General features: G+C 35.0%; 1 protein-coding gene across 1 annotated transcript; it reads right to left on the bottom strand.

The window, feature by feature from the left end:
- Positions 1 to 1,038: 1,038 nt before the first annotated feature.
- On the bottom strand, positions 1,039 to 15,543 carry LOC135684530 (E3 ubiquitin-protein ligase RNF13). Its single transcript, XM_065200124.2, has 11 exons — positions 14,852 to 15,543; positions 11,158 to 11,259; positions 10,695 to 10,772; positions 9,570 to 9,698; positions 9,109 to 9,196; positions 8,715 to 8,755; positions 8,064 to 8,104; positions 7,458 to 7,563; positions 6,637 to 6,730; positions 5,332 to 5,412; positions 1,039 to 3,654 (listed from the first exon to the last, which is right to left on the bottom strand). Exons 2-11 carry the CDS (start codon positions 11,257 to 11,259, stop codon positions 3,392 to 3,394), a joined length of 1,023 nt encoding a protein of 340 aa, XP_065056196.2. The 5' UTR covers positions 14,852 to 15,543; the 3' UTR covers positions 1,039 to 3,391.
- Positions 15,544 to 16,219: the final 676 nt, after the last annotated feature.

Genomic DNA, 16,219 nt, shown 5'->3' with positions numbered 1-16,219 from the left:
AGTTCAGTTACTAAATGATTATCAACAAAAGAACGCCTTCTAAGAATAAAATAAGAGAACGGAGAGACAGAAACCAAAGAGAAATATAACAACTAAAGAAAAAAACTTGCGATCATGGAAGTTGACACAATTAATTGTCCCATTTCTATTTTTGAGGATAACAGCAAATCATTTTAAGGGGAAAACTAGAAGAAACGGAACAGAACTGAAACAATAGACCTATCGTAAGCTGTGAGAAGTACAAGAAAATGTCCAAAGCACAGGCAACACACAAGAGATTAAAATTGAAAGTATAGCGTTGTATGTTGAAGAAATAGCAATACAAAGCCTTGAGCTTTGGTAAAAGGAGGGCAAGCAACATTTTATGTTTTGGGTCTGCACTTAAAAAGAATAGCTCGGTGTTACAAATGAAGAGGACTCTGGAAAAAACGATAAAACCACAAGAAAACCACGAGAAACAATGAGTAACCACGAAGTGGAAACCCTACCAGTCCCGTCAGTAACCAGCTTGTAAGATTTTTGACATCGGTTTAGCCCCAAGCAAAAGCTTCATTCACAGCAATAACATATTTCATTCAGATCAACCCCCTATCTCTGACCTGGTTCTACGATTTCCCTTTGGGTCAATGTATTTTGGGCATGACGTGGCCACCCTAACACTAGTCCGAGTGTAGACTACCTGAACATTTAATTATGTACTGCTAACTACATATATTATTGTTACCTGGACACTTGTCGAGTATTTCTAGGGGTGATCATCTTCCGGCCACATATGTTCGACTTTCTTAGAACTTTTACCACGACATTTTTATAAAGTATAGAAGTATCTACAGCAAAAAGCAAAGGTCATCAGTACTGATCATGGCTTAGCTCAAAACACTTTGTTCATAACAAGAAAAAACCTTTGGGCTTTTACTTTGAAATGTATTGTTACCACGAATCTAAACGGATTTTGTTCTACAAAATGTCGAAACTTAGTACGATAGAGATATGAATCGCACAAGGTAGAACTATCATTGTAAAAAAACAAGAAACCAGTAAACAATTAAGTATCTTTATTGGCATTAGTATTTACAAATTGTATTACAAAATAGGACGACATATTGATTAAACAATATTTGAATCAAATAAAGGGATACTTTGCGAAACTAGAATCTCTTGAATCATTAATCCTAACGCATCACTAATTTCCTAACGGATGTTCAAGGTTGCATTACATTGTTCAACTAGATCGTATATCAACTATGATACTATGATAAATATCAACGTATATCAACTATGATACTATGATAAATATCAACGTATATCAACTATGATACTATGATCAATATCAACGTATATCAACTATGATAAGGAATCATGCGAGGTTAACAATTCAATTAGCACAAAGCATTTATCTTAGCATTTTTGAATTCAAAAAGGCCTGTTTCTGGATTTCGATCTAATTACGGATTAAGAATCTGGTTTCGGATTTCGATCAATTATGAATGAAAACAAGATCTCAAGGCCTCAATCCTTAGGATTCTCGCTCAAGGAAATTCTTTGAACTCAAGACAACACAAAGTATCACTACTGCTTGGATATCACAGGCGAGAAATAGAGCTTAGCTCATTAACGCGAATGTAATGAATGATCACACTTGGACTTAAATCACTTAGCTAAAAGCTGTTTAATGAAAACTAGCGTCGTAAAATACGTTATCTGTTTTGCTAAGAGCTTAAGGTAACAATATTGTGTACGGTTAAGCAATCGATAAAATGATACAATAAACTGATTTTACTTTATAATTAAATACAAAATCATTTCAACGAAATTCTCTTTCTTTGATAATATAACTATGATACATAAGTTTTATTTAGAGGGTTCTTTGCAAATTATAAACGTGTTAAGCTTATACCGACCATCAATTAACTTTCTTTTAGTAATGACAGGCATTTAGATGTGTTAGATTTTGAAAAAGATATTCTTACGCTATTTATTGGAATAGCATCATTAGAGAAATCGATTGCATGGAGGTGGGATGACACACAGTAGAACTTCAAGTACAAGTGTAGACAAAGAGTCAAGTGGTAAATTTAAATTAATAAGCGTTTAAAGTCACGGATAGACGTATTGCATCATTTCTAGGCAGGTGAACGTGAGAATTTGCTGAAGTTGTATCTGATCTGTGACAATTTCACTATTAGATGATACAATATTGCATCAGAGACCAGTTTTAAGCGTGGTGGGTGCAAAGGAGCGTGCAGGTGTTGGGAAGCAAAATATGACGCAGTAAGGGGGATTCCACAAATTATGTGAGCAGAATAGAGCACAAGCCTTGCATTGTAAACAGCCTTGAAAATATGGTGTCACGAAAGGGAGCAATTTCGCAAAATCGAGGCAAGCATTCTTTGTGAATGGTCCGTTCCTGGAACTTAATACCATGGAATTCAAGGATCAGCAAGTTTAAAAAAACGGCTAGTGAGCAAAAAATTTACAGATAACATTAAATTACGCTAAAAAAACAGATTCCTTAAAAAGTCAAGTTGTTAAGCCAAACGAAAAACTCAAATACTTTTGGTGGATTAGAGGAGACGCTGTGTTGTTCCACAAAGAACTTTTTAGTTATCATAGAGGCAGAGTCCAGAAAATTTTGTTAACCTTCCTCCGGACAAAAACATCCCAGAAGGCAAACCTTCCTCACAAAACAAAAGAAAGTGGGCGTGGCTTGGGTGAGTTATAGGAGCTTCTATTGTTTTTCTTGGACCTTCCTCCGCTCAGTAATCGTGTGACCGTAATGTGTTCATGACTCTGCATAGAGGCACACTGATTTAAATGTGAGCATTGGAGAACATAAATAACTCTTAAGAGAGCAGTAATTATCTCCTTTCGCTTGAAAGGTTATTGACAATAAAGCTGGCCCTTTATTTGGCTTTTTAAAAATTTACTAGGAATCACAGATTTTAAACATGCCAAAATGCAGTATCAAAATTTTGCAAAACAGTTCAAAGATTGAAAACTAAAAACTCTCTCTTCGGGCAATACAGGAGGACCACACTTTTACTTTGAATCAATTTTTTTTATTTGTAACTTTTCAATTCCCAAAGTACATAAAGCTTAAGCATTAGACTTGGTTGTCCCCAAAATTTTTCAAAAATGTATACTGACCGCAGTCTATGCGAGCAGAGAAAAAAAAGTAATGTTTTTAGCCTTATATTTTTGCCATATGAAATACTAAGGATAAAGTCTATAAATCTAGGTCTTTGAAAAGTCGACAGAATTTGTGCATAGCAAAACTAAATGAACAGCAACAGCACATAACAGCCTTCACCTAAACTCCAAGCAGATCGGGCATTTGAAGTGAAAAGCTGGTACTATCTAGCTTGTTTATTTTAAACTTAAAGCTGTAAATTTATACACTCAAGTTTGTACTACTCTGCCGCCCGCGAGGCGCAGCAGCAATTAGCGGGGTCCTTTCATTTACCTCTTCATCAGTATCGTGTCTACTTGCCTCGTCGTCAGTTGGAGGATGGCTATCGATCGTGACTGAGCCGCCCGACGATGTTGACTGCTCTTGTCGCTGTGATTTCTTAGCTACCAAAACTGGACGATTACAAACAGGGCATGACTTTTTGCCACCAGTTAACCAAGGATCGACACATTTGCAATGGTAAACTGCAAAAAACGAAAAGGTGTTTTCAGTTTCTTTATTTCAAAACCAGAAAGTATCATTATATGAGCTGCCTTACTTTTGTTAATTCTAATCGTATGTTCCATGACCATGTATTTAGGTTTTTTTGGGTTGGGGTTTAGTTTGTTTGGTCTTGTCCATTCTGAGATGTTGAAAAATTCATGTTGTCCCCTTTGAACTAATTTTCTCATGTTGTCTCATGTAAGAGCCACATGTGCATCACCTTCACTCATAACTTTCCTTGAAAATGTCAAGATATATTATAAACAAGAGAGAGCCTAGGAAAGGGGCTTTAGGTATACCAAAGGCCACTCTGTAAACAAATAATTAAATGCAGTTAAAGAATACTGTTTCCTTTTGCTAAGGTCAGAGGTAAATCAGTCACCAGTGATCCATCTCATCTCGTTTACCCGTAATTTCTCTACCATTATTTTTTATCGAAAGTGTCAAATGTGCATGGTTCCTTGATGCACTAGATGCACTTCCGGTACTCTTAAAACAGGTAGGCGGTTAGAAAAAGGGCAATGTTTGGGTAACCTTGTAAAATTGTCCTATTTTGCATAGAGAAAGGCTTTTCATTCATGACAGTTTATTGTTCAGATAAAGACCGCCTAGATATCACGTTCACATGTTCACAGGTCATAAAACATTCAAAACACACAGTTCACAGGTCATAAAACCTTTTGTGGCCATGCCCCCACTTTTTGCGAAACAAGTAGTTTTAAAGCTGCAGTAAAAGGGGAAAGAAGCCTTGGTCCCCTACTTTTTCTAGCCTTAGCCCCCACTTTCAAATTCGTGGCGTGAGTACTGTAGTAGAAAATATACCGCACGGTGTAAACATTTCCTTAGACGTCGTTATCTAACATTTCATTGCCAAGGAGCGACGGAAGAAGTTTCTATCGTCAAGCCTATGCGATCATATCATATCCAAGCGTGCAACCTAAAGGCCCCCGAAAAAACAATACAGCGGAATTTCATGTTATGAAATTGTAAACATTTGGCGGTCTTTTTGAGTCAGAAAAGCGTCCTTTTAGTCAACGAATTCTCACGTTTTGCCTTTGGAATAAGCAAAAAAAGATCTGCTTCATCACAGTCATTGAGTAAAGTTGTGGTCCCAGTACCAAGATGAAGATGCTTGACTGGATGAAGGAAAGGCTGAAGATGAGGAAAGATGTTGAGATTTGGAATATCGCAAGAGACAGAGAAAGATGGAAAAGATCGGACAGACACTGAAGGAAACCCATGAACTTCTACAGTATATGCTATGGCACAAGAAGAAGAAAAAGAAGAAAATAAAAAAGAAGAAATAGAAGAAGAAGAAGAAGAAGAAGAAGAAGAAGAAAATAAAAAAGAAGAAAAAGAAGAAGAAGAAGAAGGTGAAGAAGAAGAAAATAAAAAAGAAGAAAAAGAAGAAGAAGAAGAAGAAGAAGAAAAAGAAGAAGGAGAAAACCAAGCCTTATTCAGTACACTGCGTGCAAAGGATTCACGTTTTACGTCACACTCTTGAATGATTAAGTACATTTGGTACTGTTACCGCTTTTACTAACATCTTGAAATTTCACTAACAATCTTATGGAGACATTCCCAGCTAAGTTTGAAAAGAAAAAAGGCATACAACACCCGGTAAATGATCTTATAGCATATGGTAGATGTTCACTCACCGTGACTGCAAGGCAGTATTCTAAGCTTTTCTCCTACTTCGAATTCTTCTAAGCAAATTGCACAGATATCGTAATCGTCTCCTGTCAAGTAAGTTAACTTCAGATAAAATGGATGGTGTAATAACGATAGGCCATGAAAATGATCTAAACATTTTGCTAATTACTATAACGGTAGGGGGCGGGGAGGGAGGGGTGGCCAACTTTTTGGCAAATGGCATTTTAATACCCTGGGAATCCAGCACTATCTGACAGACATGTAAACGAAAGGTATGTATCGTTTGAAATATTCGTAAGAAACAAAATTACGAACAAAATTCAATGCCAAAGCCCGACAAAATGTAGATATATCACAAACATGGACAGGGACGGATACAAAATCATTCTCTAGAATACTTTTAGCAAAAACATCAACATTTGTATCAAAATTTTTTCATCTTAAGACCTTCCTGTTTTCAATTTGTGTCTACAGTAGCATTTGTGCTTGCGATAAAAAGCTCAACACAATTTCTGTCTTTTGCACCGCTAAAAACATTGGCAAATTGATCGTAAAATGGGGCAGCATGCAGTATTTTTTATGTGTAAATTTTTGTTAGCTTGTGTCCCTTAAAGGGTTTCATTCAAAGAAGGGGGCTGGAAGGTAACAAATTTCAAATCTTTTGGCGGTACAGAACTTGAAAATGGCTTTGAAAAAGCAAACATTCTATCACATACTAAAAGCTTTTTCTTCTGACACTTCTCACAGTATAAAACGTCAGAATAAGGGTCCAAAAGAACAGATATAAAGAACAAATATATACCCAGTTGTGGATCGAAATAGGCTAATCAGAAAAACAAGCACCTGATCACTTTAGTTGCCCAATCAGTACCGCGTGCATTTAGGAAAAACACCACTGGAGTCCAAGAGAAAAAACGAGCTCTTTCTGTCTACACAATAGCAGCTTTTTTGATTGCATGTAAATTGATTCCAAAACTGCTACAAGAAAAGACAACCGGCCGTCTTTTGAGCTATCTAAAATGGGCTATCTAAAAGATGCTGTCCGATGGCAGAATCACTTGATGTTTCTAGACCGAGGATGGTATAGGCCGTTTGATCGCGTTTCTCTGGTTGGACTATTTCGATGAACAACTGGGTATATAATTTCCATCTTGTTCTTTCGGAACCTTATTCTATCGTTTAATTCTCTGAGGAGTGTTAGACCAAAAAGCTTTCCGTATATTGTAAAATGTTTGCCTTTTCACATCCATTTTCAAATTACAAATCAGGAAACAACATGAATTGTCGTTATCAAAACACCTTAAACGAACCTTTTTTAAACTTTTTAGTTGGAATAGACTTCAGACTTTCTCTAGAAAGTCGTGAATTTCGAATGTTTCTTCTTTGTCGACAATAGCGACCAACCTGAAACACGTGACGGTGAATTTTTGTTAATCTGATGTGATTTATGATGCTTAACAATCTAAAGGATTATGACAATAACATCAGACTTTATAAATCATACGAAATCGCAACTGCTTTGATTTCAAAGAAAAGCTATCACAGAATGTTTACAAATTTTCTACAAAGATTTGCAAAAAGCATTCCTTACACAAACATTCCATCAAAACTTAAATCTGACTAACTTCGAATAATGGGACATTTTTCTCAGTTAAACTAGATACAAAAGGAAAGTTTTGTTGTGAACGACCAGGGTGCCTAACCATGCTTGATTACCCCAGAAATTCATTGCTGGGTTTTTGGGACTACAACCAATCATAATAAATGGGTGTATAAATTTCAGTTTTAATGAATATCGAGATGAACAAGTTCGTGCGTTGTGGAGAAACGTCATTGAAAAACACACTGTTAACATTCGTAAGTATCAGGAAAGACCAAAAGGAAGTGCAAAAGAACAAAAGTTGAGTATCTAAAATAAAGCTACGAGCAAAGGTATTTGCAATAAGAAGGGATTAAAATTATGGTGGAGATTTGCAGTAGGATGTGGTTGGAATAGGAGACATGAGGTGATCGCCAAGAAACGAAAATAAAGAAACAAATTGATCTTAATCAGGTTAAATATGGGGTTATCAAAAAAGCTTCGGGGTTACAATCATACAATTAAGATTATGTAGAACATGAATGAACCTACCGAAAATAGCGCCATGAAAAGAAAGCACACGCCAAAAACAACCACAAATGGTATCAGGTAGAGTTCAATTGGAACTTTCATGCTTGGTTGCAAATAAATGTGTGCACTGCAGAAAAAATGGGTACCGTTATTACCAAGCTTTAAAATAAAAAATAAAACTAGCACCAGGGGTGTAGTATTAAGAGCCTCCTTCTGGTTAAAGTCCACTTTGAGTCATAGCCCCCTTTGAAACCGAGCCCTTTCGTTAACGTTAAAGTATGACCAAAATATACTTGCTCCATCATTTCTGTATAATTTTTTCGATAGTGCTGTTTTCGTTCCTTTTATAGAACATAATGAGATGATGGGATACAATATGTTTGGATTTTATAATGGGTTCTCAAATTGAAGAAAAATTGTAGAAAACCAGTCGAAGTTAACAAGATACACACCTTTTTAAAAAAATGAATTTCATAAGAAGATTCCAATTGGTGACCGACCACCCGATCGATCGACCGACCGACCGACTGACTGACCGACATACCAACCGACCGACCGACTGACTGACCGACCGAACTGACTGGTTGGAAGTGCTGAGCAATTGATAATAAGCTATAAGAAACTTACTGTGTTTTGTAGTCATAATTTTTCAAACTTTCGCCATCACTCTGAAAAAGAAATAAAAACCCAGAAATGAGGGGAGTTGCTGACATTCGATTTTGATAAGACAATGTCAAAATCATATCCTCTACAAGTTTCCTGATCTGTAGGAAATACTGCAAATATAAGCACATAATCTTCATTGGCTAGAGTAAATGAAGTACATTATCTCACATTGAAATATATGATCAGATGGATGATACTAAAATCAATTATAAGTTTGTCACTAAATGCAAAAATACTTAACTGAGTAATAGCAAAGCCAACATAATTCAAGCTTAAGATTCAAATCAATAGCAGTCACTTCTAACTTGTATTTGCCATGTCACTTTCAAGTATGTTTTACAAGAAATTCTTATTAATTTGTTAATTCTATGCAAATGACATGCATAATCACTTATAAATAATTGATTATAAATCTTAGAAAGGATTCCATGACAAGATGCTAAAACTTTTGAATGTTATCCATTATTATCATATTCTAATAACTTTCTCTGTTCTTTTCTTTGAAATATTTGGTTCCCAGACATTTACCAACGAATTGCTCTACAATCCTTTTAGATAAAGCACAAAAATAATAACCTCCAATAAAGAAAAAGGTATTGATTAACAACATACTTTGCCTATGTTGACAGAAGGGATGAAGATTTTACTTGCAGCTAGAAGAAAAGATTTGATGTTACAAAGGTAAGAAGAAACATTCTAAATTCAACCACTGAATTATGTTTCACGAATTATGATTCACGTATTAAAACTTTTCTTTAACTGTACATACATTTGTTTCTTAATTTTGTAGGTTATGGAGAAGTATGAGTATACCCTGCCAAATATTAGTTATTAAAAATTAATTTCTTGTTATTTTTGCTTACTCCTGGTGGGTTGTGGTGTTCTTAATCATTTTCAGATTTTTTATACTTTTTATATGGTTAACTGGTCTTACAGGTCTGGTACCATCTTTGCTGCTCCAATCAAAAGAATCTAAAAAAATGAACACAGCAATAATAGGCCTTACCTTCCCCCCCTTCCATTACAACAGGTGTATCAGAAAATTTTTCATAGATTATTGCTGCTCGGTAATTTGAATTCTGAGCCATAAGCACCTTGAAAGCAAATTGAGCAAAAATGAACGAACAAAGAATTATTTTAGAATTATGTGTGAAAAATACGATTTATTGACACATAAATAAGTGCATAGTTGCTGAAGGATGTTATTTGTATCAAACAAGAGAATGAAATTTGATTTCTGGGCTGTCAAACCAATAGTACAAACTATACACTTATGTACAAATGAACTGAATAGAAACAATTTAACTTGATTCATGAAAGGATGAATAACAGAACTCTAGTAAATCAGAGACACCAAAAAAATTTTCTTAATAGTTTAAAAACTACTTTCTATAATAGAAATGAAAAATTCATTTCAAAATTGAAAAAAAATCTTGACTTTCATTTACATACAAATTGACAAATTACCTTCTGACTGTAGTCACAACCAGACTCTTCAATTAGAGCAAAGAAATTAACATATCTAAGCATAAGTCCTTTTGGAGGTGGCTGTATTGGTATACATGCATTCAGGGGTTTTGCCACAACAAGATAGCCCTAAAACAGAGATGTAAAACTTTACCCCTAGAGAAAGGGCAAATAAAGCTTGATTCTATTTGGACTTTGAATTGCTTAATATGCAATAACCCATATTCATTCTTAAGTTGCTTATGCAATAGCCCCTATAAAAACATGAAAATGAATTGGTATAATGAGCACTCATGTACATTCCCAAACATGCAGTGGTGTATCTAAGATATGGCACCTAGGGCAACTTCAAAGTGGGGTGCCATTCCATATAAAAAGACCTTGCAACTCTTCAATTTAATTGTTTTTCTTAATTATCACATCCTTATCATACACTCAGTCTTCAATTCCCCAATTGCTATCAGTTTCCCTGTTCATAAAAACATTTGGACTCTCCTTCTTCTAAATAGTTCTTTCTATATAATTCTTCTGAATAGTTCTTTCTGAATAGTTCTTTCAAATAAAGCTAAATGTTTACCCTTCAATTAGATTCAAAATTTACATTTTGTTAAAAATCAATAAACAGTCAGACAAAGAAACTCAACACTAATAAATAAAATTCAAAGAAATCAAGCATAATTGAGTTCCAAAATATTAAAAGATTAACTTATTAAATAATCTACATTATAGTGCATAAGGAGAAACTGAAAACAAGGGATTTTAAGAGCTTAACTTCACAGGCCTAATAAAGCTTAAATAAGCTTAATGCAGCAGTGGAAGGCTTTAATATTCTTCAATTGTAAATTTGTGCCAAACATTTGCAGGTATGGGTAAGCGAAATAGGCACACCAGGGTCCCAAAAGCATGGAAACAATGGCTAAAATAGGAACCTACAGAAGCCAAGGGCCAAAGCTGTGAGGTTTCTGAAAAAAATTTCAATATGAATGAGTCTTGTTCCTTCTGAAATCATTATAAGGGATTTCTACTAAGTGTAGTTAATTTTGCTAACAATACACAGTGCAATTAAATTACATATTGCATGAATGTTTAAAGCTGACTTGTAACAGCAATATAAAAAAAAGGTACCTCCATGCCATTTTCAGGCAGCGCTCTTCCAAATTTTGCCTCTTGATCATCAATGGATTTCATACTTGCATTGAATTCCTGAGCAAACAAAAACATAAATTTTAGTTGACTCTATGTTTTATATTCATATTAATAAACTCTAAAAAAAGATTTCCTACTAACGAGGCATTGTTCGTTCAAATTATAATTTACTATGAGCTCATCAACCTTAATGTTGTTTGAACAGTTATGGCAGCTCATACTTAAATAAGTTGTTTCTTAAATCATGTAAAAAACCTTAAAGTACTGTAAGGCAAAGCCCCCAAAGTAATGACTTCAGACAAATAAAAATGACACCAAGGTTTAATTTATACAATATTAACCACAATACTGTAAAATTTGAGTCAGTCTTTTCAAAGAAAATTTTACGATTAAAACAAGATGCTGAAAAATTAATATGCATAGATTAAATGCAAAATATTACCACAATGACTTTTGCACTGATGACCATTGCTTGGATCAGGTTTGATATCCATAGCAAATATATAAATAGAACAAGCCGGCCAGGCATTTTTGGCATTTCCATCTAAAACAAAGAAAAAAATCTTATGCAAAGATCTAAAATTAGGATTTTTCAGAAGAATCTAAATTAAGTTTTAGAAACTTAAAGTGGAACCTTTAAATAAAGCAACAATGTTTATGACAAAAAATTGAATCTTAAACCAACCAAAACAACTTAATTTCCTGACATCAACATAATGCCACTAAAGACATTGTGTACCAAAATTTGAAGTACTAGTTGGAGGAGAGGGAAAGTTTCCTCAAAGTAAGTTTTGTTTTGTATTTTTAAATGCTAAAGTTCTGCACCATTGAAATTACAACATTGGGGCCAGATTTCTTACCCTGATGTCCTAACTAGCCATGCTTAGAATCCTTCAATTTAGATTAAGCTTTCTGCCACAAAGTCATGAGACAGGCTTTCAACATTTTCAAGGTTCAATCCAACTTAACTGATTCCATACAATGCAACCTAAAATCCAGCTGAATTAGTTGCATTGTTTGGATAGGCAAAATTACTTGAGAAAACACAATTGAAAGGCATCATTCCAATTAACTAGGTGGCATTATTGCATCATTAATGGTCACTTGACTTTCAGGTGGAATCCCTTGAAGTTACATCCAGGTTTCAACATATGGTTCACTTTCTTAGAGAGGCAGAGTTCACCTAGATCATTGATGATTGAACTTTTAGGACTTTCAAACACATTACAGCATTCATGTCTGTTTTGGGCATAACCTGTCCACTAAGCAGTCCTTTTCGTGAGCAAAATTACGCGTGTGTGGCAAATCGCACATGTAAAAAAATTTGCGCGTGCGATCGCACTTGTAAGAAAATTTGAAGTACAAACCTGATAAAATTGGTAAAAGGAGCAAGATGGGAAAAGCCACTCGAATACGTGCAAGAGCAAAACTCAATTAATCAATACATAACAGATTTTGTTGCCCTTAGCAGCCATCTTTTAAAAGTCGTCGTCACTCTCCAAAGTTACAAGAGCAAGTAAAAATTGTTTCCAACAGCTACTTGCTTTCAGGGCCTAATTACGTTTTGACAGGAAATCAGTTATTACACTTAACATGCTAATGGCGACTTAGCTGAAAGACGAGACGCTAAGTTGAATGGAGCACTCAGTCAAAAGCCAAACATCACTTCCGAAAATTGGAAAAATCATATTGTGGTCAAAAGTGCGAATCAAGTAACAAGGGAAAGGATAAACAATCATGAGACCATGGGAAATTGATGTTAAAGGGCCTCTCCAGCAAAAAAAAAATTTTTTTTAATGACTTAAAAGTTAGCATCTGGTGCGTGTATTATGACAAAGTCATTGTTTTTCCAAAATTCCAATTAGTTTAGAAGTTGTAAGGCTTTAAAGTTGCATCTTTCCGAGAAAAAAAAACGACAAAAGCCGAATCAGTTTGGTGACATTCTGACGTCACAATGTGCGGCTCTCGTTCGCCATGAATTTCGTATATCTTCCACCGAAGCGCGAAGGACTCATGGTCACGCGTTGATAACTGCATCCAGTTCCAGTTCCTGTTCCAGCTCTTCCCTCGCGTATAATTAATCGAAATTGTCACTTCAGTTGTTCTCCAGAAACGATGAACAACTAAAGGCTTCAGAATTGGTGTCTGAAATGCTCAAACTGAAAGCTGGTGGAACAGAACTGAGAGTACCATCACTTGCAGTGTTCAATTTGCGAATCACCGTCGTTCGATTCGGTTTGAGGCGAGACTATCCGAAATACACTGTGACGTCAAAATTGCGTCACAGTGTCACCAAACCAACAATTTTTGTCGGTTAATTCAATTCAATTATCGAAATGCAAGAGCTTATATCTCACAAACTGTAAAAAAATATCGAAAAACAAATAACGAATTCGTGATCAGCAGGCTCAACTTCTTTATAAAAATTGCCAATAAAATGCAAGTGCAAAATTTGGCTGGAGAGGCCCTTTAACAGAAAACTGCAAAAACACCTGTTTGCGCGTGTGGTCAAAAGCACGCGCAATTTAACTTGCGCGTGTGCAGGCGTGTGCGGGTGCGATCGCACGCGCTAAACGAAAAGGACTGACTAAGATTATGTATTTTGGTACAAAAAGCATAAGCTTAAAGCCAATACTAGGTGTGGTGATACATAGGGCCACAACAGTTTCAAAATTGTATCAGATTATATTGTTTTGAGAGAGCTTTGACTTTCAGCTGCCTACTCAGCAAGCAGAGCAAGGAATCAGTCAGCAGAGAACTGCAGATGCAAGCATAGTGTAGTGCTGCATACTAACATTTGAAATAAAATAGAACCTCTGTTCGCAAATTGATCAGTAATTTGCACCCAAATGACATTCAAATTCATTTTATATTTAGAAACTTAGTGAAAAATTAAAATCAATAAGGTAATCATATATTAATTTACAGTCCATATAACCAATAGTTTTAACACAGGAACTGGAACGCAGTACAGTTCTCGAGCTAAGCACCCTAAATATTGAATAATGTAATCTAATAATAGTAATAAAGAAAAATCAAGTATATTTTGAATGGTAAGCAAATTGTTAAAGATTACAAGTTATCAATTGATTTGAATTCTATATCAAAGCAAGAACAGAACAGTATAATAAGGGTTAATATAAAGAAATAGAATATAAAAACGATAAAGTAATGCCTGAAATGATAATGCAAAAGCAAAAGCAACATCTCATCAAGAACTGCCATAGAATTTCTCTGCTTTTCAGAAGGTTCAGAATTGGTAGAAAATTTTCACCTTCAATCCCCTTCCCTTAAAAAATTTGACCCCTGCTAAGCACCTGCTAACCTATAGTGACATATTCTTGTCTTCTGACAATTTAGTTAGTTTCTCGTATAAACATATTGCCATGTACATCTTAAAATGGCATATAATTTTAAAGCATTAAACCTAACCTTTACATTAAACTAAGGTGTCATTTATCAAATAACAGCCCCAAAAACAGACATCACATGGACTTTGCTTGCAATAGGCATGTAAATATTCGGCATAAACAATTTGTTTATGGATGGACATTGGGGAAGGCATAAAAAGAATACTATATAAATATGAAAAGAAAAGGCCTTGGTCCATTACGATAAAACCTGCTTGCTTAGGCGTATTGCAAATATAAAATGTGATTTGGCCTATACCTAAATATAAAATCGTTCCCTGGTGATTTTAATCGGACGTATGGTCATACTTCGCAAGCCAGTTAACTTTGTAATTTTACGCATTCAAAGAGTCGTTCCTGTTAAATTGTTTAAAATGTATTTTTTTTGTATTAATGACTAAAACAGTTTGGCTTGATATTTCATGATATTTCATGCCGCAACAGCATTAACCATCCCAAAACTGAATGAGGATCACACCACTTTGAAATTCTTTAGTGGAATTGTTCATTCATCAGTAACTTTTTTAGGTGAAAATTATAGAAATAACACGACAATTTTCAATCCTGTGCTCTCTGAACATGTAACTCGATCTCAGATTTCATTGATGCATTTCGTTATGCAATAAAATCATTAAAACATCAAACCAATCTTTTTGAACGTTAATGTTATAACAAGGCCTACATAGGCAACTTTAGACACTAGTTTAGGCCTTGATTGACACTTACCAAAATAGTTGTCTCTAGGAGCAAACCAAACGTTACTACACACCAAGTCTTGCGACGAGCTGATAAGTGATCATAACTTTAGATCATTTCTCTGAAACCTAACAGAAATATTTAAAACATATGTTTGCTAAACACAACACAAAACGTCATACTCTCGGTCCTTTCAGCATCGTTCCACTATGTTATCGCCAAATCACACGGACACGGGGGCCCTAACAAACATGGCTGCTGCCGTTGGTGGCGCATTCGCAACAACAAATGATTTAGATAGAATTTGTCTAACCACGCAGCAGCTCTTTCCTCTCAATATCAGATAATTTAGCCAAAATGTTTACGCACCCAGACAAAGACTTTTCCAAGTGATTGCCCTTGCAAGTATTTATTTCAAATTAAACAAAGACTAGGTGACGTGATACCACCGAGGTGACATCTGGATTGCAAGCATTATGTCACTCTCTCCTCTGAAGATCTTGTTGTTAAAATGTTTTAAAATCGTAAAAAACTGAAAATGGACAAATAATGAAGAAAATAGCTCCTCTAGTGATTAGACAGAAATTAAAATCAGAGCACCGATGGGATCAATTATGGGGCCTTTACTAAACAAGAATTTTCAAACATGCTGACGGTACCACTTTCTTTGAATGCCATGCTGAATTTGATAGAATCAAGTGCGGAATTTCTAGGTGTGGATCAAAAGAGAAGTGAAGAGTTGAATGATGCATTTGATAAGTTTCTTGTTTTTGACTCCTCTTTTCCATGCTATCTTGAAATTAAATGAAACCAAACTATGAAAAATAGATTCCACCTACTTATATAAGCACACCGAAACAATATTTAATATTGGAATTTCGACATCAATGGGAGTGAATAAAAGAAACTTATTAGTGTCAACCTTGTTAAAAGTTAAATTTTAAAGACATGTCAAGGATTTGTGCAAAAAAGCCAACAAAAACTTACTCACTTATTCACATCTCTAGTTGAAATGATTCTTTCAGGTCACAAATTTGATTAAAAGCTTTACTATTACAGAAATTTCCATTGGTGTTACATGATAGGGAAATCAATTCTACCCTTGATCACATCTTTGAAAGAGCAAGGAATTTTTAAGATGAAAATTAATCCTAAATAAATTAACTGAGAGAAGTAACCCCGTACAATTTGTGAAATGAAAATCATTTACAGTTGTCAAAGGTGAACACAACAACAAATGCAAAGTGCATTTAGCGAAAGGTGCAACAACGAATGCAAACTGTATTTAGTTTGTTGATATTAATCAGCTTTTAGCTATTTTTGTAGCCAACTTTGAAGACATTGGCAATAATAATGGTAATCTAGATTAGGCATATGATAGCTCCTTTCTTAAGAATC

This window comes from Rhopilema esculentum, chromosome 21, assembly GCF_057945365.1.
Source record: "Rhopilema esculentum isolate cy_ngs chromosome 21, ASM5794536v1, whole genome shotgun sequence".
NCBI lineage: Eukaryota > Metazoa > Cnidaria > Scyphozoa > Rhizostomeae > Rhizostomatidae > Rhopilema > Rhopilema esculentum.
Note: the sequence above shows the minus strand (reverse complement) of the source record. Positions and strands in the feature narration are given on the sequence as shown.

What these genes read in the sequence shown, in the direction of transcription:
- LOC135684530 (XM_065200124.2), bottom strand. Translation starts at nt 11,259, where the DNA reads ATGGAAATGCCAAAAATGCCTGGCCGGCTTGTTCTATTTATATATTTG. An exon ending in TGCCTGAAAATGGCATGGAG is followed by an intron (nt 9,699 to 10,694) that starts GTACCTTTTTTT and finishes TCTCTGTTTTAG; the next exon opens with GGCTATCTTGTTGTGGCAAA. An exon ending in TTTTCATGGCGCTATTTTCG is followed by an intron (nt 6,731 to 7,457) that starts GTAGGTTCATTC and finishes CACGTGTTTCAG; the next exon opens with GTTGGTCGCTATTGTCGACA.